The sequence below is a fragment of the Stenella coeruleoalba genome, assembly GCF_951394435.1.
Source record: "Stenella coeruleoalba genome assembly, chromosome: 19".
Classification (NCBI taxonomy): domain Eukaryota; kingdom Metazoa; phylum Chordata; class Mammalia; order Artiodactyla; family Delphinidae; genus Stenella; species Stenella coeruleoalba.
Genome location: NC_137165.1, coordinates 51,732,712 through 51,759,779, shown reverse-complemented (window position 1 = coordinate 51,759,779; position 27,068 = coordinate 51,732,712). Strand labels below are relative to the sequence as shown.

Below are 27,068 nucleotides of genomic sequence, written 5' to 3'. Positions count from 1 at the left end.
AGGATCTGTGGAGAAGCTGTTTCACTTGTTAAAGCATCAGAGTGAACGGTAGGGTAGGTTCCATACAGGCTCGATACGGGTCTACCCTGAGCTAAGAAATTCATGTAACACTCGAAAACCTCGATTCACAGAACAGAAAAAAAAAAAGACAGAGTGTGTATACAGTTTTCATTAATTATTCCTTTAAATAACAAGCACCAGTTGTGCTTTGGAATATTGTCCTATCTGGCAACATTTTGATTTACATGTAAGTTTTCAAGGACAGGTCTACTCTCTAAAGTGAGGGATGTACATAGAATTCAAACTGTACATTAGATGCTATTTGCCTTTCACAATAATTCTTTTTTTTTTTAACATCTTTATTGGAGTATAACTGTTTTACAATGGTGTGTTAGTTTCTGCTGTATAACAAAGTGAATCAGCTATACATATACATATATCCCCACATCTCTTCCCTCTTGCGTCTCCCACCCACCCTCCCTATCCCACCCCTCTAGGTGGTCACAAAGCACAGAGCTGATCTCCCTGTGCTATACGGTTGCTTCCCACTAGCTATCTATTTTATGTTTGGTAGTGTGTATATGTCCATGCCACTCTCTCACTTTGTCCCAGCTTACCCTTCCCCCTCCCCGTGTCCTCAAGTCCATTCTCTACATCTGCGTCTTTATTCCTGTCCTGCCCCTAGGTTCTTCAGAACCATTTATTTTTTTTAGATTCTACATATTAGCATATGGTATTTGTTTTGCTCTTTCTGACTTACTTCACTCTGTATGACAGTCTCTAGGTCCATCCACCTCACTACAAATAACTCAGTTTCATTCCTTTTTATGGCTGAGTAATATTCCATTGTATATATGTGCCACATCTTCTTTATCCATTCATCTGTCGATGGACACTTAGGTTGCTTCCATGTCCTGGCTATTGTAAACAGAGCTTCAGTGAACATTGCGGTACATGACTCTTTTTGAATTATGGTTTTCTCAGGGTATATGCCCAGTAGTGGGACTGCTGGGTCATATGGTAGTTCTATTTTCAGTTTTTTAAGGTACCTCCATACTGTTCTCCATAGTGGCTGTATCAATTTACATTCTCACCAACAGTGCAAGAGGGTTCCCTTTTCTCCACACCCTCTCCAGCATTTACTGTTTGTAGATCTCTTGATGATGGCCATTCTGACCGGTGTGAGGTGATACCTCACTGTAGTTTTGATTTGCATTTCTCTAATGATTAGTGATGTTGAGCATCCTTTCATGTGTTTGTTGGCAATCTGTATGTCTTCTTTGGAGAAATGTCTATTTAGGTCTTCTGCCCATTTTTGGATTGGGTCGTTTGCTTTTTTAATATTGAGCTGCATGAGCTGTTTATATATTTTGGAGATTAATCCTTTGTCAGTTGCTTTGTTTGCAAATATTTTCTCCCATTCTGAGGGTTGTCTTTTCATCTTGTTTATGGTCTCCTTTGCTGTGCAAAAGCTTTTAACTTTCATTAGGTCCCATTTGTTTATTTTTGTTTTTATTTCCATTTCTCTAGGAGGTGGGTCAAAAAGGATCTTGCTGTGATTTAAGTCATGGACTGTTCTGCCTATGTTTTCCTCTAAGAGTTTTATAGTGTCTGGCCTTACATTTAGGTCTCTTAATCCATTTTGAGCTTATTTCTGTGTATGGTATTAGGGAGTGTTCTAATTTCATTCTTTTACACGTAGCCGTCCAGTTTTCCCAGCTCCACTCACAATAATCCTTGACATATATTTGGTACTTTAAATGGTGCCCCCTCCCCACCCATGTCCCCCTTTTTCAGACAATTAACTCTTAGAAAAGGTACGGTATGGCAGAGAAATAAAGGTTAACAGCTATTACCAGTGGAAACCAGACAGGAGCAGAAGAAAGCACTGACGGAATGAAAAGTGAGTCAATGTGAAATCTTGATTCCATTTATCAGAGTTTGGATATTAAACAATTACACGAATAGCCCAGACAAGAGCTAAATGTTATTATGCCTTTGTGATTGCCCAGAGTAAACACAGCTCACAGCGCTGAGATCCATTTGATACGCCCTGTTTATTATTTTTCAGCAGCCTATATAATAAATCCACACCTTTAGGGCATTTTTCCCAGACCCCCCAGCAGATCCCTTAAAGCCCCACTCCAACACTCACCTAGCTCAAACATTAATAGATATTAGCAGTCTGGGGGCCTGGGGTCTCTCTCGGCAACAGAAAGTACGTTAAGAATAAGAAGCACGGGGCTTCCCTGGTGGCACAGTGGTTGAGTGTCCACCTATCGATGCAGGGGACACAGGTTCGTGCCCAGGTCCGGGAAGATCCCACATGCCGCGGAGCGGCTGGGCCTGTGAGGCATGGCCGCTGAGCCTGTGCGCCGCAACGGGAGAGGCCACAACGGTGAGAGGCCCGCGTACCGCAAAAAAAAAAAAAAAAAAAAAAGAAGCGCATCTAAGGGGCCAGGAGCACCCCAGAGAGGGGAGCCGGCATCAGTAATGATGGTCACCACAGGCGCTGAGCTCTGGGTCTCACTGCCTGGCTCCCCATCTTTGTCCGATGTTTCTATTAGCAGAACAATGTCGTTCACAGCGGAAGCTAACATGCTTCCCCGCATGGGACTGGCTGGGTTTTGTCTGGAAATTCAGAAGTGGAAGATCAATTTTTTTGTTTCATTCTAAATAACGTTTGTTGGATTTTGTCTGTTTCTGATTGCGTCGTTGTAAAAAAAAAAAAAAAAAAAAAAAAAAAGCTCTTGCACTGAAAGTAACCCACAAACATTTTTCCACGTGACTGTATCTCTAAGGCTTCCATTCTTCCTAAACACCGCGTCCGGGACGCGTTCCAGGGAACGGATGAACACGGCGTTCTTTGAACCTGAACAGAGCTGCTTCTGGAGAAAGCTAATTCAAGGAAACGCACTTCAGGCGGGCCCTGGGCTGTCACGGTTCGCAGCATCAATAAGTGAGTCAATTAAGATTTTATCTTCAAAAATGAAATTAGTGAAAAGCAGCTTACTCCAGTTTATCCTGAACACATTTCAGGTGATGTCACCCCCATGCTCTAATTTGTGGAATAGAGTAAGGAACGGGTCTATGGTTGGTTCTGTGGTGGGCGTGTTGGGGTGAGCAGTGGGGGAGTGATACTTTTTGGCAAATCCACGTGATGGCATGACCTGGCGTGCTTCAGTTCACATTCAGGTAGGAGGCGGTCACTTCTAGCAAGGTCGGGAGGCTTCCTCAGTGTCCCAAAGGCCTTGCTCTGAATCTTTTGATGTTCCAACGTTCTCTTTTTTGGCAGGGAATTCCTGGGCTTGGTCAAATCTGGCCACCGTAGGGAGGAGGTGCACGGCAGAGCTGTGCTGCAGTTACTACCGACTCAGAGGGCACTTAACAAGCCGGCAGGGGAGGGGCAGAACAGGAACCTCCCTCTCCACGTTCTGGTTGGAACCGAGCATTAAGTTCAAGGCCCCCACGAGACAGGCCAGGGAAGGCGACCGAGGCACGGTCTTCGGGGCTCTAGGAAAGGGGCTGTCACATCAGGGATTTAGGAGCGTGTAAGCATCTCTCCAACAGATCGAGATGCAAAACCCAGAAACAGAAATATTCCAGGTTCCACCCAGTGGCTCCAGTCGGGGGCAAGCTGGCTGCAAGAAATATAAGCCCACTAAAGCTGGCTCAGGTCACGTGGAGGTGCGCTGGTGGAGCCCCGGGGACTGGGCCCACAAAGCCCACGCCCGGGCTCCCCTCTGTCTCGTGGGGCCTCTCCGCCTGTCTGCTCCACCCGCCTGCTCCCTTCCCTCTGCGGCCCGTGTTTCGCTCATCCTGGTTTCTCTGCTCCCCCTGAGACTCCGGTGTGAATGATGCTGGGACCCAATTCCAAGTTCCCAGGGTTCAAGGAGAGGGAATTTCATTGGCCCCTTTTGGATGAGGTGTCTGCGGTAGGCTGAATAATGGCCCCCAAAGACGTCATGTCGTAATCTACAGGACCTGTGACTATGTCACCTTGCACTTGGCAAAAGAGAATTTGCAGACGCGATTCAGTTAAGGACCCCGACATCGGGCGGGCCCAATGCGATTGCGAGGTCCTTATAAGAGGGAGTCAAGAAGAACTAAGGAAGGGAACATGACAACAAAAGCAAAGGTGCTGTGATCCGAAGGTGGCGTGACGTGGCCTCGAGCCAAGGAACGCGGGCAACTCTGGAAGGTGGAAAAGGTGAGAACGTGGATTCTCCCCAGAGGGTGGCTCCAACCACCTTCAAATAGGAAAACATTCTCAGTTCTACTCTGGGTGGGGATCGTACACCTGTGTTTGTTCTAAACAAAACCCCATCGTGGCAAACAAAACAAAGCAACACCAGCTCACCTCATTGTACCAGCGGGCAATGAGTTCCAAGTTGCCCACAAACTTCCAGAAGGTTTCGTACTGTGAGAACAGGTTCTCGGCGCTGCTGGGAATCTCTTTTTGTTGCTGGAAGTTCAGGTACTTGACCTCTCTCAGCACTGCCACCAGCTAAGGTGAATGAAGAGAATACAAGAGGTGAGGGGGTGGCCTCAGTGGCATGGTACGTAGCAGCGCAAGTGAGGGTCTGTCCCTGGGATGCTTCGACAGCCCCCAAAGCTGGGGGGAGGTCTGATTGGGGATGGGCTCCACCGGTAGGATCACGATGCCTTCACCCTATTGACTGTTCCTGATGTCTAGAAGCGCTGGCATCACCAGCATGGTGGACACCATCATTGTAACTAACCTGCCAGGTGTCTAAAGAAAGGCTCCTCCCTAGGGGCTGACCTTCCCTTGTCCCTCTCCACCCCCTGGTTACAGCCCAGGAGACCAACAGCAGGGCAGCCCTTCCGACAGAGCTTCTGCCCTCACTGCTCGGCCAACACCGCTCTTGGAGAGCCCCAGTAACCTGCACATTGCTGAATCCATGGGTCATGTCACAGGCCCCGTCTCGCGTGGCCTCCCGGCAGCTGGCCCCTCCCCCTCCTGGGCACATGGTCCCCTTTGCGTCCAGGACATCAGGCTCTCCTGGGCCCCATCACCAGTCTCTCTGATGCTTCTGAGATTTAAGTGTTGGAGAACCGCAGATGGGGTCCCTCTCGATCTGCTCTCACGTTGGTGACCTCACCCAGCGTCACAGCATTAAGAACCATCTACGTGTGAGTGATTCCTGTGCTCACGTCCCCAGCTCGGGACTCTCTCCTGACTTGAGACTCCGGCATCTACCTGCCTATTCAGCGTCTCCACGTGGATGTCCAGTTGACGTGTCAAACTCAACGTGACTGAAACAGAGCAGTCTTGCCCACCAGCCGCCTCCACCCGCTGTCTCATCTGATGGCCATTCCCCCCTTCCAGTTGCCCAGCCCCAGAAGGCTGGGGCTGACCCCTCTCTTCCCGCACACGTGATTTCCAACCTGTCTAGGATCTCATCGGCCCTGTGATCAAAATCTAATCTAACCTCTGCGCACCTTCACTGCTGCTGCTCTGGTCCAGGCCACCACCCTCTCATCATCCCTCACCTGGATTCCAGCAAAACACTCCTAAGTGGTCTCTGTGCTTCTGGCCTTGCCCTCCCCCCAAGCCCACTCACACACAGCATCTCAGATCGGGGCCCTCCTCTGCTCGAAACCCTGCAACGGCTGCCACCTTGCCCGGAACAAAGACCCAAGTCCCTTTCAGGGCCCGAGAGGCTCTCTGTGCCCCATCGTCTCCTCACCCCCTTTCCCTGCACCTCCCCTGATCACTCCACCCCGGCCCCCCCGTCTCCTCGCTGCTCCCACAACTCACCAGGCACACGCATACCTCCTGGCCTTTGCTTTAGCTGTTTGCTCTCCTCGAAGGCTTTCCTCCCATCTTTGCTGGCCAACGCCCTCACCTCCTGCAAGTCTCTGCTCAAGTCCAAAGCCGCAACCTGCCCCCTTCCTCCGGCTCTGTCCATTCCCCGCTTACCTGCCTTTCCCATTCTTTGAGGTACCGACCATCACGTTCTCATGTGTTATACGTTATGCTAGTTCATCGTCCCCGCCCCCTCTCCTCCTGGCCCTTCCACCGGGCCCCCACCACTCTCTCCCCTCTCTCTGCCTCTCTGTCTCCCCCTCTCCCTGTAGGAGGCAGCTCCAGAAGGACAGAGATCTTTGTTGGTTCACTAATTCATCCCAAACACATACGCAAAGTAGGTGTTCAGTAACTATTTGTTGAATGAAAGAATGAATTTGGGTGAAAGAAGGTTTCAGAGGAAAAGTCCCATCTGGGTTCCCTGCCTTCCTGGTATCACCGCTGACCTCAGAGCAGGGCAGATGCATTCTTGAAAGGCAGGTGCTTGTAGAGATTCAGGCTGCCCCAGCTTCTGCCCGCGTACCTAGTTAACTACCTGGGGTTTAGCCCTGGACGGTGTGGATTCCCTCCAGCCTTCCCGACTTGACCAGGGGGTCCACTTATTCAGATCCTGAAAAGACCTTTTTTTTCTTTTCTTTTAAATTCTCAAATTGATAGTTCCCCTTGGGATCCCATGAAAGGCGGCCCAGCTTTAAAATAGCGTACTCATTCCAGCTATTTTCAAGGAGGCTACGACTGTCTCATATCTTAAATATATCCTGGGCATACTTTAAGCAACACTTGAATAATAAAGCTTTAGCTGGATATGACATAAACATCAATCCCACAAGTCCATGCTGTTGGTAGGAGGGGGGGTCAGCCTCAGCCTCACGTGGGCTTGCCCCGTGGGGAACCCTAGGTCCCTGGGACAGCCTCTGGCCCAGCTGCCCTCCCGATGCTGCGGCCAGACGACACCCACCGCTTTGCTGAAGTTGACGCGGATGAGTCTGGTGACGGGGTCCCGCTGGATCAGGGGCTGCCCCAGGTTGAAGTGGCAGTCCTGGTCTACCCCCGCCGCCCACTGCTGGTAGATCCTCTCACGGTAGCGTCTCAGCAGTTCCACCATCTCATCGTATTTCTGGTAGATCAGCTTGGCCTCCACACTGGACATGACCCTGGAATCAGAGTTAGGAGGAGGGTCAGGTGCCGTCTCCCTCAGGGCCTCGCTAACACCCCAACCGTGCCTGCCAGACCTTGGGGTGATGCAGCAGGCAGCCAGCTCTCTGTTTCTTCCAGGCTGAGACACTGAACATACACGTGGATGACGCCCTTCACAGGCGGCAACCAGCCCAGAAAGTCAAATGATAATCCTTGTAATATTGGCCCTGAATGGCCAGGACTTGATTCGTAACTGCCACCTTCCTTAATTTCTGTCCTCCCTTCCAACTTAGGACCAACCAGAGAGCCAGACATGCCTCCTGACCAAACACACAGGACGCCCTCCTCCAGTCCCCATGCTGATGGCGTCCAGTCCGGGAGACCTGGGGCCTTCTCTGTTCTGCTGTGGGTTCTTCCACTCCTCCCCCTGCTTTCCAGCCTCTGCCAAAAACGAGTGACAGTGGCCGACTCCCTGCTCTGGCCAGCACCGAGGAAGCAGCCTCTGCTTGTTCTCATTTGGGTGTCTTTGTTCATTTCCATGAGGGTGACCACCAAGGTCACCTTCCCGACATGCCCGCTGGGAAGGCACCCAGAGGAGGGGGAGGTGCAGTCAGGGTCTCTCCTGGGACCGTGCCCTGGGAAGGAAAGCCTTGGGCGACGGTAAGCATGGGCCTGCCTCAGAGCTGGGACAGACGTCCCCACAACCCACCGCAAACTCCACAGCTGTGGAGGAGCGCTGGCCGCCCGGGGCCATCACTCACGGGTGCTCGATGTGCTTGAGGTCCCTCATGGGTGCCTCCAGCCTCTCCTGCAGCTCCAGGCTCCACCTGAGCTGCCCGGCCACCGGGGGCATGTTTTTATGGATAGGGGGGATGTTCCCGTCTGCCGAGGCCGCAATCTGGCCGTCATACAGGGTCTTGGTGTTGTCCAGCTCAGCGTCAAACAGCTCCAGCATGACCGAGTACCTGGGCACCACCTCGGGGAGAATCAGAGGCCGTTCCAAGAGGCTGCCACACATGTGTAGGAGCTGGGGAGAAACGAGAGATGCGCCTTCGCCGGGGCCCGCCACCTGCCCCATGCCCGGCGTCACCCCCAGCTGCATGTCTGGGACGCCGTGTGCAGCCACGCTTCAGAATCAGGAAGATACACGCCTTCCAGACAAAGAAGCTTTTCTCTGTGTGGCAACTGGCTAACCAGGCGCCTCAATGATTTCCATGTTGATGTACGCTGGGTCCCTACATACTTAGCTTATAAACCAACAGTACAAACTAGGTCCAAGGTCTGGAAAAATTTATTCTGGGCCCAGGAGAAATCAGGGTTTGGGCAAAGAAGATTTAAACATTTAAGAAATACCATTTCAAAAATTGAAAAAAAAAGAAAAAGTAACCACAATACTGCACTTATATAACCAGGGCTTACGCTATAACTGGATGGAGAAATGTCTTTTTTTTTTCCTGTATTTTTTTAACATCCTTATTGGAGTAGAATTGCTTTACAATGTGTTAGTTTCTGCTTTATAACAAAGTGCATCAGCTATACATATACATATATCCCCGTATCCCCTCCCTCTTGAGCTTCCCTCCCACCCTCCCTATCCCACCCCTCCAGGCGGTCACAAAGCACTGAGCTGATCTCCCTGTGCTATGCGCCTGCTTCCCACTAGCTATCTAGTTTACACTTGGTAGCATATATATGTCAATGCTACTCTCTCACTTCGGAGAAATGTCTTAGTCGTGAGAATTATTCCTTTTAGGAAGAGCTCTGATTCTCAAGGACCCACCCAGGAAAGAAAAGCCACCATGGGGAAGTTTGTTTTGCTCTGAAAAATGCTCTGGGGAAAACAGGAACAAACTAGGTGAGAGGGAGGCCAATCTTAACCACGTGGGGTCCCCAAACCACTAAAGTCGCCAAGTGCTGGGTGTGGGGAAGGGTCTGCAGGAGCGTCCTGGGGCTGCCATGACAGCACCGTGAACTGGGCAGCTTCAACAACAGAATTTATTCTCTCACAGCCTGGAGGCAACAAGTCCACAATCAAGGTGGACAGGGCTGCGCTACCCTGAAGGCTCCAGAGGAGAGTCTGTCCCAGCCCCTGGGTCCCTGGGGGTGGGCGGCAACCCTCGGCTTGTAGACCCGTCACTCCATCCTCTACCTCCTTGGTCATGGGGCTATCTTCCCTGTGTGTGTCTCTTCCCTTCTTCTGGCACAGACCCCAGACACACTGGATTAAGGTGCACACTGCTGTGGTAGGACCTCAATTTACGTCTCAGTTACATCTGCACAGACCCTATTTCCAATAATGCACAGGTCCCGGGGGTCCAGACTTTACCCTCTCTGGAGGACACAGTTCCACCCACCAACAAAGGGGCCTGTGTTTAGCCTTGGGCTGACCAGGTGGAGATGGCAGTGGGGACAGGGCCCAGACATCGTGCATAGGTGTTGAGAGCAGGAAGCACTGACCGGGAGAGCTCAGCTCCTGGGCGTTTGAGGAAATTACAGGGAGAGCTTGGCACCTTCCCAGGCCGTGACACCAGGGGTTCAGGCGTGGGCTGCCTGATTCCCCCAGGAGCTGGGACAGCCCAGGTCCCCTTCAATGCGTCATTTCCGTGGCCTGTCAGCCCGAGAACCCTGACCTGATTACTCCAGTGGGGGACATCACCTCACATATCTGAGGGTGGTAACCATAAACATGCCCTAGCACCTTGCAAGTAACGAGCTCATCACCCTGTGGTCTGCGGATGCTACACACTGGCAATTGTAAAAAAAAAAAAAAAAACTAAAACTAAAGAAAGGCTTAGTAGAAGAGAATAAGGTAGAATTACCTGGGTGTTTCAGTTAGAGTCTTGCCTGGAATAGGAGGATGGCTCAAATTGGGCCACAGAGGAGAGTTTCTTAAAAGATCCTCTCACAGCGGTGGGTGTCCAGGGAGGCCTCAGGCCGGGGCTGAGCCTGAGTGGTGAGGGAGGGGCCCTTACTGCAGCCTGGAGAGAGAGGCCGTGGGGTCGGACAGTGACACGTGACATGTTAGGGCAGCTCTGAGCCAGCCTGAGGTCACCAGGGGAGGGGTGCCTGAGCCTGGGGGTGCCCGCGGCAGAGCACTCCTGGAGACAGACGGGGATTCATCAGGGCTCAGACCACACGGCCCCGTTTTCTCTGGGATATGGGCTGCAGCCCTTGGTGCCTGGAAGGGCTGGACCCAAGTCTCAGATTTGTCCTACTTTTTGGTATGAAAACTAAGACCACTGTCCCTAAAAATGGCCTTTTGGGGAAACAGTGGAATAATAGCTGCAGAGAAAGGAGGAAAGATTTTCAGTTACCCGAAAGCCAGACGGGACAGCCAGGGACTCCCGGGAAGACCCCGCAACTCCGAGTTGCTAAGCACCGATACCTGCGGAGAGGCTCCGGACATATTAGGTCACCAGCGTCATTTCTCTGGAAACTGACATGTAACAGTTGGGAAGAACCTGTTCCTCTTGTTGGTTGCTGACCCTCTTGGCTTTTTTCCTCCCACTCCTATTCCTTTTATTTCATGCTTACATGTTTTTTGGCCTCTGGCTTCTAGGAAGGAGGTTAATTTCATTTTCTGCCAGGAGGAGTTCATGTGGAAAATTGCTCTAGAACTTTCCCGGCTGCGTGTGAATTACTGACAGTGCGCAAGAGCATCCAGACAGCTTGGGAACACGCAGGGGATCAAGGGGACGGCAGGGAGGGGACCCCAAGGGCCTGTCCTGATTAGAGCACAGGGTTGTCAAGGGGGGAGGAAATGTTCTTCGGTGCAGAGAGAAAGGTGAGCAGACAGAGACGGGGATGGTTCACAAGAGTTTTCTGCCTTATTTTCTTTCTAGTTCAGCACAGACATAAAGTTACATGTTAGAAGCGGACTTCACCTTGTGGAGTGCAGAAGCCGATTTAGGCCACAACAGGAGTGGGGAATGCCCGGGGGTAGAACAAGGGCGTTTGCCAGTTTGAGCACCTGGGGATGGACTTCAGTCCCTCAGGTGCCAAACGGAGTTCCTCCTGGACCAGCTCCTCCCCTCCGAGGGGGGTCCTACGGTCTCTCGATCGCGAAGGAAATAGGCGTCTCGGTTTGGATACATCAACCCCCCTCCTTCCCCATCACTGGAAGACAGTGCAACGCGGCACCCAGCCAGCAGAAGGTCTGGGGGTGCTGCTTCTCCTGGTTCCATCCGCACAGGAGGCGAGAGGGACTAACCGCCTGGCACCCCGCTCCGTCAGCTCCAGCATCGTCTTAATTCTCGGAGACCCCACCACAGGGGAGGACCTGGTGTTTCCACATTAAAGCACTGGCTGCAAACCCTACCTGGGACTCTTTGCACTTGGGTAGCCCTGGGGGTAAGAGCCTCTCGGTTCCGCCTAAGGTCTTCCCCGGGAGTGAGCAGTGGTAACAGCTCCAATCCCTCGGCTGGGGCCAGTTCCCTCCACCGGGAAAGCTCCAAAGCACCTGCTGTGTGCTAGGCTCGGTTCTGAGTCAACCCAAACCGAGCGCCTGCCCTCAGGGAGTTTATATTCTAGTTCGGAAGACGACAAACTCATAGAGATCCACACACCACAGATGCCGGGGCGGCGCGGGGCGGGTCGGGGCGGGCAAGCACGAAGAAGAAAAACCGAGCAGGTCAGTGCTGGCGATGGCAGCGAGGGGAGCACGGAGGGGAGGGCTCCTGCCTGGAGGACGAAGTGAGGGAGGCCTCTCCAAGGAGGCGCCTGAGGCAGCTCCAGGGGAAGGGTGCTCCACGGAAGGGAACAGCATGGGGGCACTGTCCTAATTTGCATTCACTGATAGTTTGCCTGGAGCACCAACTCCATCCAAGACTTAATTGATCATTACATTTGCAGAGCTTCAAATCCCCAAGCATCTGCATTTTTTGAAAGAACCTAAAAGGCAAAGGACAGCCTGGCATTGGCATGAGAGAGATCTTTGTGCTCAGGGGTGGCGGGCTTCCTGGGTCCCCAACTCAACCCCAGCCCCGGCATCCTCCGGAAGATCGGCCACTGCCCTATGCCACCCAGGCCAACCCGACTGCCATCCCGGCCACGGGAGCCCATCCAGATGAGCGGTCTAGAACAGGGATCCTGCCAGCAGTGGCCCTTGGAGCTGGCTTGGAGCCCTGGTTTCCCTACTTGCTGGCTAGCCCTGTGACCTTGAGCAGCTTTCTTGACCTGTCGGAGCTGGTAAAATGGGATAGACAATGCGGGCAACGAATTTAGCAAAGAGCTGGGGTTTTGTGAGAACTAAACGAGGTAATGTGCTAATTATCGGTCATCTCCCCCAGGCATTGCATCACTGGCAGCAACCCAGAGGCTTGCAAAGTGAGGGGAAGAGAGAGTTCTGACCTGTAGAGAGTCATGGATGATAAACACGCATAACACCAGACAGAGAAATAAAAAGGTGCCCAAGCATATGCCCGTATTGCCCCCTTAAATACTCCACGTCTGTTGTCCAGATGAGGTGTAGCGACACACACTACGTCCTGCAGAGATCCCCCCTCTCTGTCATAGGGGCAAGGCAGGTCACATAAAGGCGTGGCGCAGGCTGGGCTAGGACAGTAAGGAGTGGTGAGGAGTGGGGCAAACTCCAGGCAAACTGCTGTCTATCGCGAGGAACAGCTCCTCCCCTGCAGCCGCTTGTTACCATGAGGGACTGTGTGTCCCGTGTGGCCAGATCTGTTTTTCCAAGAGAGAGTGAAAACCTGGATTTTTACGTGCACTCTCTCAATTTTTAAATATCGTGACTAATTCAAGGTTTTAGAGAAGTGTCACGTGGGAATAGGCAAGTCTAGAGAGACAGAGTAGATTAGTGATTGTCTAAGATCGGGGAGGTCGGGGAGAAATGGGGAATGACTGGGGGTGATGAAAATGTTCTAAAAGTGATTGTGGATGGCCGTACAACTCTAAATGCACTAAAAGCCTTTTAACTGTACACCTTAAACAGGTGGATGGTACGCTACGTGAACTACATCTCAAAAGTCCCACGTGAGCCGGGAGAAACCCACCAGTGGTCCCTGCAGCCCAAGGCATCTGTTCGTGACTCTGACGAATGGGTGTAAATGCCCGAGTTCGGAATTATTTGATGAGACGGTGATGTACGCAAAACACTGGAAAGTCCGATAATCACCATGTCTGCTTAACTTCTGAGTAAGGGGTCTGCAAATTTACTCTGTTCATTGTCCTTCTGAGTTTACTATTTAAGTTAGCTGGCTTCCCTTGCGGTAATCTCTTATGGCAGCAGTGGAAAGGTAACACAGGCTGATGCTGCGAAACATTTGATTACCACACAGACTCTGTTCTCATCCACGCTTACTGAGCTCCTCCTGACTGCTTGGTGAGGGTACTGGTTTGCCTGGGACAGAAGTGGGGGGTCTCTGAAATGCTGGACTTTGTTTCAAAACCATCCTGGGAATAGCAGGGTGAGCGTGCCCTAGGGAAAGAGGTCTGTGGGCAGAGAGAGGATGTGCTTCGTGTTGAGTGTTCTGCCTGCAAGTTGGTGAACTGGCACTGGTGTGTTGGTACTGAATGTTGGCTGCCTCGTGAGCTTGGACCGAGCAGGTCCAGGGGCCCATCTCCACGGCCCCTAACGTGCCTGCTGTTGAGGGATCCTCGGGGAGGGGCGCGCCAACCAGCAGTGGGGACGAGTGTCTAGCTCCTCACAACTCCCTGCCTCGTCAGTTCATCTTCCTAACTACGCCAGCTTGACCCATAACAAAGGCACCTTGCTGTTTTAACTTGCACTTTCCTGATTATTTGAGAGGCTAAACAACCTATGTCTGTATTGGACATTTGCGTTTCTCTTTCAAGTTGACATTCTCTAGGGGTTTTAGTGCTTTTCTGCAATCTATTTTTAAAATGTTTTTATAACATCATTGCTTTTTTCTAACTGTAAAAGTACGACACACTTCATGCACACAACTCGGAAACTGTAGAAAAGTACACAGAAGACAGCCATCACCCCACCACCTAGAGACGGCCCCCCGTAAGGACACTGTGCCTATTTCTGGAGTCTCAAATGTTGAAGAAAGTGGCAGTGTGGCTCAGTGGCTCAAAATGTGGATGTGTTTTATTTTTATAGCAACTTTGCCTCTCTCTAACTTCTGTTCCTTATAAGTAGTGGGGGAACTGAATCATATAAGGATCAATGGAGCACAACAGGACTCAGTAAATAACCACCTCGTGTTCACTTTCCTCTCTTACTCTAAGATGCGGCAGTGCTACTCAAGGTGATGACTGCTGACTTGCTCTAAGGCCCCGAGGAAGGTCCCTGGCCTTTTCTGGGCCTAGCTCTTCACCTGTGAATGAGGCTGCATGATTAGACCATCTCTACCACCGTTCTCGGCATCGCGGTGCTGCTGTGACGAACTCTCAGTCAGTGCAGAGTCCCCGCCCACCCGTACCTTTGCACAGGACTCAATAGAACAGCAGTCGTCAAACCCCTGGCAAAAGATCGTGGCCAGCCTCCTATCCAGATCCTGAATTTTGGTCTCAAAATCAGCGTAATCGTCATCAAAGCTCTGAAAGCGATTTAAAACACCAACCTTGTAACCGTAACCAGCATGCAAAGCAGGGGGGTGGGCTCACTCTAATGCCCACGGACACCCCCCACCCCCGGCAGGATTCAGGTTACATCTGGGCTGAGCAAGCTCGCCGTCTTCACAGGCTGCTTCACAGGCAGAGTTTTTTTGGTGTTTGTTTTATCTTTTGGCCTTGCCGTGTGGCATGTGGGATCTTAGTTCTCCGACCAGGGATCGAACCCTCGCCCCCTGTGTTGGCAGCACAGAGTCCTAGCCACTGGACCACCAGGGAAGTCCCGGGGCAGATCTTTTGCACCATTTTTTTCTCTGCCACACGTGCTCCCTCCGTGTGCCTTCCCACTCTTGGGGCATTTGCCATCGATCCTGCCAAGGCCCCCGACTTACCGAATCTCCGGGATCCAAGGGGTCGTATTTGCAGTCGGCAAAAACCTTCACCAGCTCAAAGACCTCATCAGAGATCTGAGTCACCTGGCTTCCGCGTATGCTGCCCCTCACGCCCCCGAGCTCCATCTTCTCCAGCTTCAGAAACTCGATGGCTGTTTTATAAAGATCCTGGTGGAGAAAACCCCAGCACCCTCGTCAGTTCATCTTCCTAACTACGCCAATGGTTCAGTCACTCATCCAGCTCTGACCCCGGCAGGGAGGAGCCCCGGGGCCACACAGCAGTCTGGAGGGGCCCTCCGTGTGTTGGTGTTAATGTTCTCTAAAGCCGTTGCTGTAGCAGAGAGGAGATGGAAGGAAGGGTCCCATGAGCCATCTCCAAGCTGTGATTATGGAGGAGGAAGAGGTGAGGGTCGGGCTCTTGTCCTGACCCAACACTGGGCGAAATGTACCTCTAAATGAACCACACTTCACCGGGGCCCCACTTCCTCAGCTGTGGGATGAAGCAGCTGGAAGGGCACGCGGTGGTTCCTGATGGCCTCACGTACAGGGTGCCTGATGGACGTTTGCGTGTAAATCCCACTCCCTCACTCCCTCCGAGGTGTGGGTCTCACCTCGCCTTCTCCTGGAAGCCGTCCCACCTATTTTAGCCCATGGTGGTGCCTTCTTTTCCAGAATCCCCAATTGCTATCTGTGCTCTTCCTTTTGGCATTTAACTCCATTCAGTCCTATCACGTTATCTAACGCTTCTGTGTGTAGCTCTTATTCCCTGATCGAGACCCCAAAGGCTTCTTGAGGATGACAAGCAGTCCCCAGGTGCCTGACCCAGTGCCTGTTGCTGCTTAGACGGAAGATGCTTGTAGGGTACTCGTGTCCTCCCCTAAGCCAGTGCCAAGGTTCATGCCACTTCCCCCCCGCAGATGTCCAAGATATATCGAGCTATAATCCAAGCAAACCTAACGCAAAGTAACAGCATCCTCATGCCCTGAGCTCTGGGGCCCTTACACCCAAGGAGGGCGGCATGGGTGGCACAGAACTCAGGCAGGGGGTGGCTGGCATGGCCATTTCCCCACCCCCAGAAGCCCCCCTTTTCCTAGAAGCATCACCCTGACTCACAATCTATAATGTAGGAACCAGTGGCTACTTGGCCAGAAACTTGGCTGGGACCTTCCAGTTCTTGGGCTCGAGCCTTCAGGCATGAAGAAACACTCCAGGATGGGAATCTGGGAGTCTTAAGGGGGGCTTCCTGCTCTGCCTCCCAGAGGGTGTGGATGAGAACTAGACACGCCTTCCTGGAGCCGCTGTTGACGGCATCCATCATAAAATCACTACCCAATGAATGAATGGTTCCCCGCTTTTTTTTTTGTTTTTTAAAGGATGTAATGTGCACAAAGTTAAAAAAAAAAAAAAAAGACCGTAAAGATTACAAAACAAAAAGGAAAACTTTCTCGCCCTACCCATGCCTGCATCCCTCACCTCTTCTCCCCAGAGGAAACCATTTTGAAACTTTTAAAAAATTTTAATTTGCCATGTGTCATCCCAAGTATCCAAATAGGGTCCTTCTTAAGTCTTCTCTTGGGCTAACTTAGTCCCACTAACTCTCTCCCTTGGCCTGCAGGCTTCCTGACCAGGGTCACTGACCTTGTCATTAACCTGCTCATAGACAGAAAGCAAGAGAAAGGGGAAAAGCAAGCACAATGGGTCGCTTTGCTCTGGGCTAATAGCTCCGGGCCTGGCCGAGGTGGCCCAGGGACTCCGTTTCCCCATGACGCGGAAAATTCCACCTTTACCTCGATGGTCTGGACGCGCTGGAAAAAGGAATTTATCCTGGAAAAGGCAAGAGAAGAAGGGAATTCCCAAGGCACTGGCTTCTTGTCTTTCTAGGGGAGAGAGAGAGAAAAAAGGCTGCGTTTGCCTCCGACACGTCCATGGGGTCCGACGCCGGGGCCAACATCACCCCGACCCCTTTCCCCGGTTCGCTCTCTACAACCAGGCCGTACCTTGAAGAAAAGCTTCATGTTCGTGCAGCAGAACTCGTAGGCTCGGTACAGCTCCTTCAGGACGCTCAGGGACAGAGAGACGCTGCTCAGCACGTCCTCAGTTTCACCCTGCAGGCTTTTCAGCACATCGTCGGGACGCAGGTAGGTCCGAGTCTGGGCAGAAGGGAAGGTGTCCCCAAGCTCGGACCAGCCGGAGGGGTGACACAGCTGTTTCACTGGTTAGAATGACCCACCCCGGGCCCCTGGGCCACTTCTTCTGACACATCCGCTGTCCCAGCCCGTCTGCTGACTGCAGGGCATTTACAGGCGCGGCGCCCGAACCGTTTCTCTCACCGGGACCCTCACCCCGGGCTAAGGCCACGGCACAACCAGATTTTGATGGTAGATGACTAGGGGCCCTCTAGGGGTCCAGAAACGCAGTCCTGCTACGGCTGCGGGATCCTGGGCCACTAGGTCCCTCTGGGCCTGCAGACAGGGCTGCGAGCATGATTCTAACACACGCAGGCAGCCCAGGGGCGCAAGGCTGCAACTCACACCTTGGAGGTTGTGTAATCTGTGCTCGTGAAATGGAAGAAGGAAAGGGAATCGGTGTTGAGGGAGACGGGAGGAGGCTTGGTGTCGGAGCACATAAACCCCACAAGGCCCCCGGCCGAGTCTTGGGGTGCCGGGACTCAGTGGGCCGCCCCACTTTCTTTCCTCCCCACTCCCGGCGTGGGGCAGATTGGGCCGGCACTGCCCAGGCCTTGGGAGAACACTGGGTGGCCACCCAGAGGGCCCAGCCTTAGCCCAGAGCCTGTAAGTCCCTGCACCAGCATCTCTGCCTGTTTTTAAACTGCTGAGGAACACGGGGAGGGATGAGGGGGCGCCAATCAGGAGGCAGGGAAGGTGGCCAGGGCCGGGGGGCTACCATCTCGATGAGCTGGTTGCAGAACTCCTGCAGGATGACGATGACCCTGGAGGGCGTGTTGTAGTGCTCGGACGTGGCCCAGATGAAGCAGATGGTATACAGCACCTTGGTGATGAAGGTTGGGAGCTGGGGAGAGACGGGCCGGGCGGGCGCTTTGTCGCAGCACCTCAGCACGCCCCTCCCCACGGCTCCAGGAGGGGACCCCCAAGGGGCAGGAAGAGGCACTCGCCAGGTCCTCGAGCCTGACCACAGCCAGGAAGCCCGCAGCCCCTGCTCCCCCAAGACACAAGCCCAGCCCCTGCCAGATGACCTTTCTCTTGCTAACATACCATCGTGAAGTCAGCCTGTTCCATCTCCTCCAACAAGATCCGCAGAGGCTTCAGATACAGAACTATATCATTGGCTTCCTTCAGGCCTGCCCAAAACAGGAACAGGGGCTCATCCACTGGGGAGCGGAAGCCGGACCCCACTCCCGACGGTCAGAAATGGTGACGGGCAGCTCTGTGTGTTTATGGACACCCACTGCCTCAAGAACGGGTCTTCCTCAAAAGGCGGGGCCCAAGGAAGCTGATGGGGGAGGCGGAAGGCGCCTCCACCCCAGGGTCAGCAAGGGGCCTGCCCAGCCCCTCCCAGGAGGGGCTGACACCTTCTTCTTGTAGGGGGGAAGGGTTCTCATAGGGCCACCGCTCACCCTCAGTGACATTCGTATACACATTTTGCAGGGCTGGCCAGTAGCAGCTTTTGGCTTTTTCCAGGATCTCGACGATTTTGTTCACTTTGGGCCTGTTGAGCTGAGAAGGAAAGAAGAAAATTAGCCTTTCAACAGATTCTAGACGAAGGCTGCCTGACCCCATTGCCGGTGCTGAGGGATCTACGCGGGTTACCCGGGTCCCCTCAGGGGTCCCCCTGGGGAGGCTGGGTGCTCAGGATTCCAGTGGGCGCCCGGTCGCCAGGGGCAGAACAGGCGTCACCTGCTCGTGGATGCACTTGAGGTTCATCAGCCGGGTGTCCCAGAACTCAAACTCGACTCGGGGCAGGGGGTGCAGCCCGTCCAGCAGGGCCTGGGCCGAGTCTTTGCTTAGCACATCCCGGATCTGGCGGGACCAGTCGATGATGATGGTCTCGATGGCGTGCAGCAGCGAGTTGTCCAGGGAGGAGGGGATCCTGCCGGGCAGAGTCGGGGGGAGAGGCTGTCAGCCAGGAGAGACCCTGCACCAACACTGGGTGTTGCCAGGGATGCCAGTGCCCCCAAGAAAGAGGGTGAGGAGGGCCAGCTCTGGAGTAAAATCCACGTTCACGAGGGCTCCTCCAGCAGTTCTGACTGGGGTCACCATGGGGCGTGTGCTGGGGGCCTAGAGGACCTGCCGTGTGATAAGCCCTGCAGGAGCGGTCGCCCTCTGATGGGAGTAAGGGAACACACTGTCACTGCAACTTGCTTCAAGCGTCGCACACACCAGGCGGTTGCAAACGGCGCTCAGGCGGGTGCAAGGCGACACCTCGGAGTCCTCGTGTGTCTGTGGGCCACTGGGATGCCACAGCCTCGAGTTAGAAGCCCAGCCTCCACCTGCTGAAAATCCCTTCTATGCCCCTCACTGTCCCTCAGTACCCACGTCCTAAAGCTGGGTATCCCCTTTCCCATGTGACAATGTGACATCCTTGGCCTAGTCCTTGTGTCTGACGGAGGAGGGGCTGAAGCACAGGTGTCCAGCAGTTGCCAGAGCTGGAGTCTCGGGGGCTCCAGTGTCTTGTCCTGTTCTGTCCTTGTGCCTTCGATCTCAGACTCAGCACCTAAAGGCACCATCCTGCCCTCCTCGGTTTCATCAGCTCCGAAACCAGTTTTCGGTGAGACAGTTTATCCTTAGTGGTCGGGGACCAGATGCCCCTCCTTCCAGACAGCTCCCCGGCCGGGTCCCTACCTCTCCATGGACTCAAGGGTACCATCCAGACTGCCCAGGTGCTCCGGGATGGGCAGCAGCGGCTTCCCCTTGATCTTGCCGCCCATCACACACATCTCGTTCTTCAGCTTGTGGACTTGCTTCACAATGTCCTCTGAGACCACGCGGGGCCATCCGCTCACGTTTTCGCTTTGGTTTAACAGGGAATAGAGGACCTGAAAGGAGAAGCAGGGTCCTCAGTGCCCGGGTCCCGGGGGGATCCGAGCCCTTCTCCCGTTGCAGAAGGAGGTGGGGCCAGTCGAGGTGCTGAAGCCAGTGACGACAGCCCAGCCCCTGTGCCATCTCCATGAAGGGAGACCCCAAGAGCACACACTCCTGGCCGAAAGCAAACATTTCGCGCTGCCTCAGAGTGCTGCTATAGGCTGAATTGTGCCCCCGCCCCCAGTTCACACACGGGAGCCCCAGCACCTCCAGATGTGACTGTATTTGGAGAGAGGGCCTTTCAAGGGGTGATTAAGGGGAGCCCTAACCCAATAAGACCGTTGTCCTCAGCAGAGATGAGGACACAGACACGCACAGAGGGAAGGCCACGTGAAGACCCAAGGCTGTGTCAAGTCGGCCATCCACACGCCAAGGAGAGAGGCCTCAGAAGGAACCGGCCCAGCTCCCCTCTTGATCTGGGACTTGCAGCCTCCAGATTGTGGCGCTTTGTCAGGGCAGCCCGAGCAGAGAACGACAAACACCCGTGTGCTCCAGCTTTGGGCCAGGCCAGCTGCCTCGGTGGATGTGAGAGGAGGCTGGCCTGGGTCCCGGCTGAGCGGCCCCTGTGGCCTGAGCCTGCGCAAGGCAGGGACGCACGGCCCCATCTCACAGATGAGGAGAACGATGACTAGGAAAGCTAAGTCACTGGAAGTCTGGCTGGTCTGACTCTCCAGAGGGAGCTGCACCTGCCATGCCTGCCAACAGTGGAGAGATACGTAGCGCAGCACCTGCTTGGTCCCTTCCTTTGCTTGAAGTCTCAGAACTAGGAAACCTATCTACTGGATCTCAAATGGCCCATGCCTTCTGAGGCTACAGGCAGGGATGTCCCCGGTGCAGTATGGAGGTTCTAATGATTTCGAGAGAGGACAGGCGGTGGCCAGGGCCACTCAGCCCTCACATGCACAGCATCGGCTGGAGGCCACGTTAGAGAGCCGGTCTGTCTCAGCGGTCAGGGCAGCCGGGCCTGAGCTCTCGAATACCTGACCGGCTTCTAGGCGATGCAGATGCTGCTGGCCCCTGGGCCTGCTCCCTGAGCGGCGGCGCTCAAGACCACTCACTCACAGTATGAGAAACACGTGTTGCTTCTCCTGAGCCCTGTGCCCCGCCCCAGCAAGGCCTAGATGCACCCACCTCCTCCACGATGGCGATCAGCTGGTCCACGGGAGTGGGGCTTATGTCCCCATAGACCAGGCGGTCCTTGTAGTTGTCATTGCTGATGTTCCCAGGTTTCTTCTTGATGAAGTACATCCCTTTGGACTTGAGGGAGGCCGGGAAGCCCAGGCAGGGTATGATCATGCCGGCGGGGCTGAGTGTCAGCACCAGAACTAGGACGTCCGGTTTCTCAAAGAACTCGGTGAACAAACCCATGTTCTCTTCTGCTCCGACCATTTTAGTCCACTTGTCCGGCTTGAACTTTAGGAAGATGGAAGCGACACTCTCCAAATACTCTAACCTGACGTCTGGTGTAATCGTCATCTTGACGTTCACTTACACCTGTTAAATGAACAGAGACACGGATACAGCACAGTCTCCTGGGGAATCTCCATTTCCCGCCTGTCACTGGAACCATCTGAAATCCCTGTTCTAACCAATCGAGAAAGGAAAGGGTCATCATTGTTTTCGGCTGTGGGTGGGCTGCGGGTGAGGGAGGACCAGGGGGCTGTGTCTGTCTGCTCTGGCTGGACAGCTGCCCTCTGCCTCGCTGTGGGTATCACTGTGGAGCAGGGCCGCACGGCAGTGGTGTGTGCTTGTGTTAACTGTGACCAGGAAGTTAATAGGCTGGGAAAGGTTGAGATGGGCTCTGGGGAAAAGGAGAAAAGGAAAGGATCATAGCAAGACAGTCTGAAGGTGAGGGGGTGGGGAAAGGTGAAATGAGGCAACAAAAGGGTCAGGTTGAAAGATCCCAGGAAGGTGACATCACACCCCCAGGATATGGGCTAAACTCAGACAGGAGGGGGTGGACCCAATGTGCAGGTGTGGGGTTCATCACACTCTCCCTGTCCTAACCCCAGCCACAGTATACCCCAACTTTTGTCCAGCCCTTCAGCCTCTCCCACCCCCCAGTCCCCATCATGTGTCCATGGACCCCACAGAAGCTGCTCACATCCCTCTGGGACAATCCCTTGTGGCTCTCCCATAGGGGCAGGGTTAACTGGAGAGTTGCGGGGACACCCTTGAAGCTCCAAAGGGCCAGGACAAATGAGGCATTCCCTGTGGGCATAATATTTAAAGGGGTGCCCAAAATCCTGACCGGCCCCGAGCAGAGAACAGAGCACCTTCCGGGGTGGGTAGTGGGTCTACTCTGTCCACCAGGGCCTGGGTTCTCCCTCTGTCCTCTGGAGCCTCCTCAGCTTTGCCTCCAAGCACCCCTCACACAATTCATGGCCACTCACAGCTGACAGCAAATGGCTTCTCAGGTAGCGAGCAGAGCCAAACAATGGGCAGCTCTTTCCCAGACCAGTAAAGGAAATGGCTCCCTTCCCTTGACGGGCACCAACTGCCATGGAACTTCTGCAAGTCTCCTGGGAACTGGGACTTCTAGAACCTTCTCAGGACCTGAGTGACGGGTGGTGGTGCAGCAAATGAACAACTGTCAATTACCCACCACAGTGGAAAGGCTCTTGGATTAAACAAACTTTGCCTTTGAACATTGAGGTCATTTTCATTTCACGAAATTACTAACATATTGGGGTTTAAAACTATTGTCTTATTAAGTGCTTATTATCTGTGTTGCCTTTTCTAGATTCCCTTTCTTTTCCTTTCTTGCCTTCTTCTAGATTTGTTTCATCCCCTCCCCATTATCTTGGTTACTATACATCTTTTGTTTTTTAGAGGTACATGGACATTATAACATGCATCATGCATAGCATGACTTACCTTAGTATAATACTCATTGCAACCTGATAATGAAATTCAGAAAACAATTTCCATTTACAGTAACATCAAAAAGAATAAAATATTTAGGAATAAAATTTTAAAAGAAGGGCAAGATTTATACACTGAAAACTACAAAACATCATCAAAAGAAATTAAAGACAAATAAGTGGAAAGACATCCCATGTTCATGGAATGGAAGACTTAATATTGTTAAGATGGCAATTCTCCTCAAATTGATCTACAGATTCAACACAATACTTGTCAAAATTCCAGCTGTGTTTCTGCAGAAATGGAAAAGCTGATCCTCAATCTCTTAGGGAAATCTGAGGGACCAAAAAAAGCCAAGACAATCTTGAAAAAACAGCAAACTTTCCCAATTTCAAAACTTCTCAATTTCAAAACTTACTACAGTTCATAGCAGCACTACTTACAACAGCCAAGACATGGAAGCAACCTAAATGTCCATTGACAGGTGAATATGGTATATATACAAGGAAATATTACTCAGCCATAAAAAAAGAATGAAGTAATGCCATTTACAGCAACATGGATGGACCTAGAGATGATCATACTAAATGAAGTAACTCAGACAAAGACAAATATCATTATGATATCACGTATATGTAGAATCTAAAAAAATGATGCAAATGAACTTATTTACAAAAAGAAATAGACCCACAGACATAGAAAACAAACTTATGGTTACCAAAGGGGGGAGGGATAAGTTTGGAATTTGGGATTAACAGATACAGATTACTATATATAAAACAGATAACAAGGACCTACTTATAGCACAGGGAACTATAATATCTTGTAATAACCTATAATGGAAAAGAATTTGAAAAAGGATATAGTAATATCTATAATATATAATAGTAATATATAATAGTAATATCTATAACTGAATCACTTTGCTGTACACCTGAAACATTTTAAATAAAGTATACTTCAGTAAAAAAATTATTTTAAAAACTTACTAGAAAGCTATGGTAATTAAGACTGAGTGTGGCTGCTCTAAGGATAGATCAATGGAATAGAACTGATGAGTCCAAAAATAAACACATACATTTATGGGCAACTGATTTTAGACAAGGGTACAAAGACAATTCGATTGGGAAAAGAAGAGTCTTTTCAATAAATAGTATTGGAACACATGCAAAGGAATGAAGTTGGACCCTCATCTCACACCACCTAAAAAATTAACTAAAAAATGGATCAAAGACCTAAATGTAAGAGCTAAAATTATAAAACTCTTAGCATAAAGCATAGGAGTAGATCTTTATAACCTTGAATGAAGCAATGGTTTCTTATATATGACACCAAAAGCATAAGTGACCAAAGAAAAAGATAAATTAGGCCTCATCAAAATTAAAAACTTTTAACAAAACTTAAAGTCAGCAGAAGGAAGGAAATAATAAATATCAGAGAGGAAACAAAATAGAGATTAAAAAATAGAAAAAAAAAGCAATAAAACCAAGAGCTGGTTCTTTGAAAGGATACACAAAATTGACAAACCTGTGGCTAGGCTTACCAAGAAGAAAAGAGAGAGAACCCAAATAAACAAAATAAGAAATGCAAGAGGAGAAACATCAACCGATATTGGGGGGAAAAAAAAATAAGAGAATATTATGAACAATTATTGGCCAACAAATTGGACAACCTAGAAGAAATGGACAACTTTCTGGAAACATATAGCCCACCAAAACTGAATCAAGAAAAATAGATAATTTGAACAGACAAATCACTAGAAATGAAATAGAATATGTAACCAAAAATACTCCCTACAAACAAAAGTCCAGGACCAGATGGCTTCATATGGGAATTCTACCAAACATTTAAAGAGGAACTTTTACTAATCCTTCTCAAACTCTTCCAAAAGACTGAAGAGGAGGGAACACTCCCAAAGGCATTCTATGAAGCCACCATCACCCTGATACCAGACAAAGATACCACCAAAAAAGAAAATTATAGGCCAATATCTTTGATGAGTATAGATGCAAAAAATCTCAGCAAAATATTACCAAACCGAATACAACAATACATAAAAAAGATCATACACCATGACCAAGTACGATTCATCCCAAGTTCACAAGGATGGCTCAACATACGCAAAAATCAATGTAATACACCACATCAACAAAAGAAAAGACAAAAACCACACGGTCATCTCAATAGATGCAGAAGAAGCATTTGACAAAATTCAACATCCATTCATGATAAAAACTTTTACCAAAATGGGTACAGAGGGACCATATCTCAACATAATAAAAGCTTTTTATGACAAACCCACAACCAATATAATACTAGATGGTGAAAACCTGAAAGCCTTCCTGCTAAAATCTGGAACAAGGATGCCCATTCTCACCACTTCTCTTTGAAACAGTATTAGAAGTTTGAGACATAGCAATCAGATAAGAAAAAGAAATAAAAGGTATTCAAATTGGAAGGGAAGAGGTAAAGCTGTCCTTATATGCAGATGGCATGATACTATACATAGAAAACCCTAAAGACTACACACAAAAACTACTAGAACTGACAACTGAATTCAGCAAGGTAGCAGGACACAAGATTAACATACAGAAATTGGTTGCATTTCTTTAACAATGAAATATCAGAAAGGGAATGTTAAAAAAAAAAAAACTTTTAAAATCACACCCCTCAAAATAAAATACTTAGGGCTAAACCTGACCAAGGGAGTTAAAGACTTATATGCTGAGAACTGTGAAACATTAATAAAAGAAATTAAAGATGATTCAGAGAAATGGAAAGATATCCCATGGATTGGAAGAATTAATATTGTTAAAATGGCCATACTACCCAAAGCAATATACAGATTTAACACAATCCCTATCAAATTACCCATGAGATTTTCCACAGAACTAGAACAAATAATCCTAAAATTTATACGGAACCATAAGAGACCCAGAATTGCCAAAGCAATCCTGAGGAAAAAGAACAAAGCAAGAAGCATAACCCTCCCAGACTTCAGACAATACTACAAAGCTACAGTAATGAAAACAGTGTGGTATTAGCACAAAAACAGATATACAGATCAATGGAACAGAATAGAGAGCCCAGAAATAAACCCACACACCTATGGTCAATTAATCTTTGACAAAGGAGGCAAGGATATAAAATGGGAAAAGACAGTCTCTTCAGCAAATGCTGCTGGGAAAGTTGGACAGCTGCATGTAAATCAATGAAGTTAGAACACACCCTCACACCATACACAAAAATAAACTCAAAATGGCTTAAAGACTTAAATATAAGTCATGACACCATAAAACTCCTAGAAGAGATCATAGGCAAAATATTCTCCGGCATAAATCATACCAATGTTTTCTTAGGTCAGTCTCCCAAGGCGATAGAAATAAAAGCAAAAATAAACAAATGGGACCTAATCAAACTTATAAGTGTTTGCACAGCAAAGGAAAACATAAACAAAACAAAAAGACAACCTACAGAATGGGAGAAAACATTTGCGAACGAGGCAACCAACAAGAGCTTAATTTCCAAAATATACAAACAGCTCATACGGCTCAACAACAACAAAAAAAACCAACAACTCAATCGAAAAATGGGCAGAAGACCTAAATAGACATTTCTCCAAAGAAGACAGAAAGATAGCCAATAGGCACATGAAAACGTGCTTAATATCACTAATTATTCAAGAAATGCAAATCAAAACTATAATGAGGTATCACCTCACACTAGTCAGAATGTCCATCATTAAAAAGTCTACAAATAAAAAATGCTGGAAGGGGTGTGGAGCAAAGGGAACCCTCCTACACTGTTGGTGGGAATGTAAGTTGGTACAGTCACTATGGAAAACAATATGGAGGTTCCTCAGAAAACTAAAAATAGTATTCCCATATATGATCCAGCAATCCCACTCCTGGGTATATATCCAGACAAAACTATAATTCAAAAAGACACACGCACCCCTATGTTCATAGCAGCACTATTCACAATAGCCAAGACATGGAAACAACTTAAATGTCCACTGACAGATGAATGGATAAAGATGTGGTACATACATACAATGGAATACTACTCAGCCATAAAAAAGAACAAAATAATGCCATTTGCAGCAACATGGATGCAACTAGAGATTATCATACTAAGTGAAGTAAGTCAGAAAGAAAAAGACAAATACCATACGATATCACTTATATGTGGACTCTAAAATATGGCACAAATGAACCTATCTACAAAGCAGAAAGAAACTCACAGACATAG

At 50.3% G+C, this 27,068-nt stretch overlaps 1 protein-coding gene across 2 annotated transcripts in view; it reads right to left on the bottom strand.

Moving 5' to 3' along the window:
• Positions 1–21,536, bottom strand: part of DNAH17 (dynein axonemal heavy chain 17) — a 110,914-nt gene extending 89,378 nt beyond the window's left edge. The window contains exons 1-13 of one of the 2 annotated variants that reach the window (XM_079904930.1): positions 21,084–21,536; positions 19,713–19,906; positions 18,768–18,960; positions 18,488–18,587; positions 18,126–18,211; positions 17,797–17,922; positions 16,877–17,042; positions 16,680–16,753; positions 14,893–15,060; positions 14,371–14,487; positions 7,729–7,994; positions 6,789–6,984; positions 4,361–4,507 (exon numbers count right to left, since the gene is read on the bottom strand). In XM_079904930.1, coding sequence (XP_079761056.1) covers positions 4,361–4,507; positions 6,789–6,984; positions 7,729–7,994; positions 14,371–14,487; positions 14,893–15,060; positions 16,680–16,753; positions 16,877–17,042; positions 17,797–17,922; positions 18,126–18,211; positions 18,488–18,587; positions 18,768–18,960; positions 19,713–19,906; positions 21,084–21,428 — 2,178 coding nt within the window. In that variant the 5' untranslated portion in view covers positions 21,429–21,536. Of the gene's footprint in view, positions 1–4,360; positions 4,508–6,788; positions 6,985–7,728; positions 7,995–14,370; positions 14,488–14,892; positions 15,061–16,679; positions 16,770–16,876; positions 17,043–17,796; positions 17,923–18,125; positions 18,212–18,487; positions 18,588–18,767; positions 18,961–19,712; positions 19,907–21,083 lie in introns of both variants that reach the window. The other variant, XM_079904929.1, reaches the window with a different exon arrangement.
• Between the last annotated feature and the right edge of the window lie 5,532 nt (positions 21,537–27,068).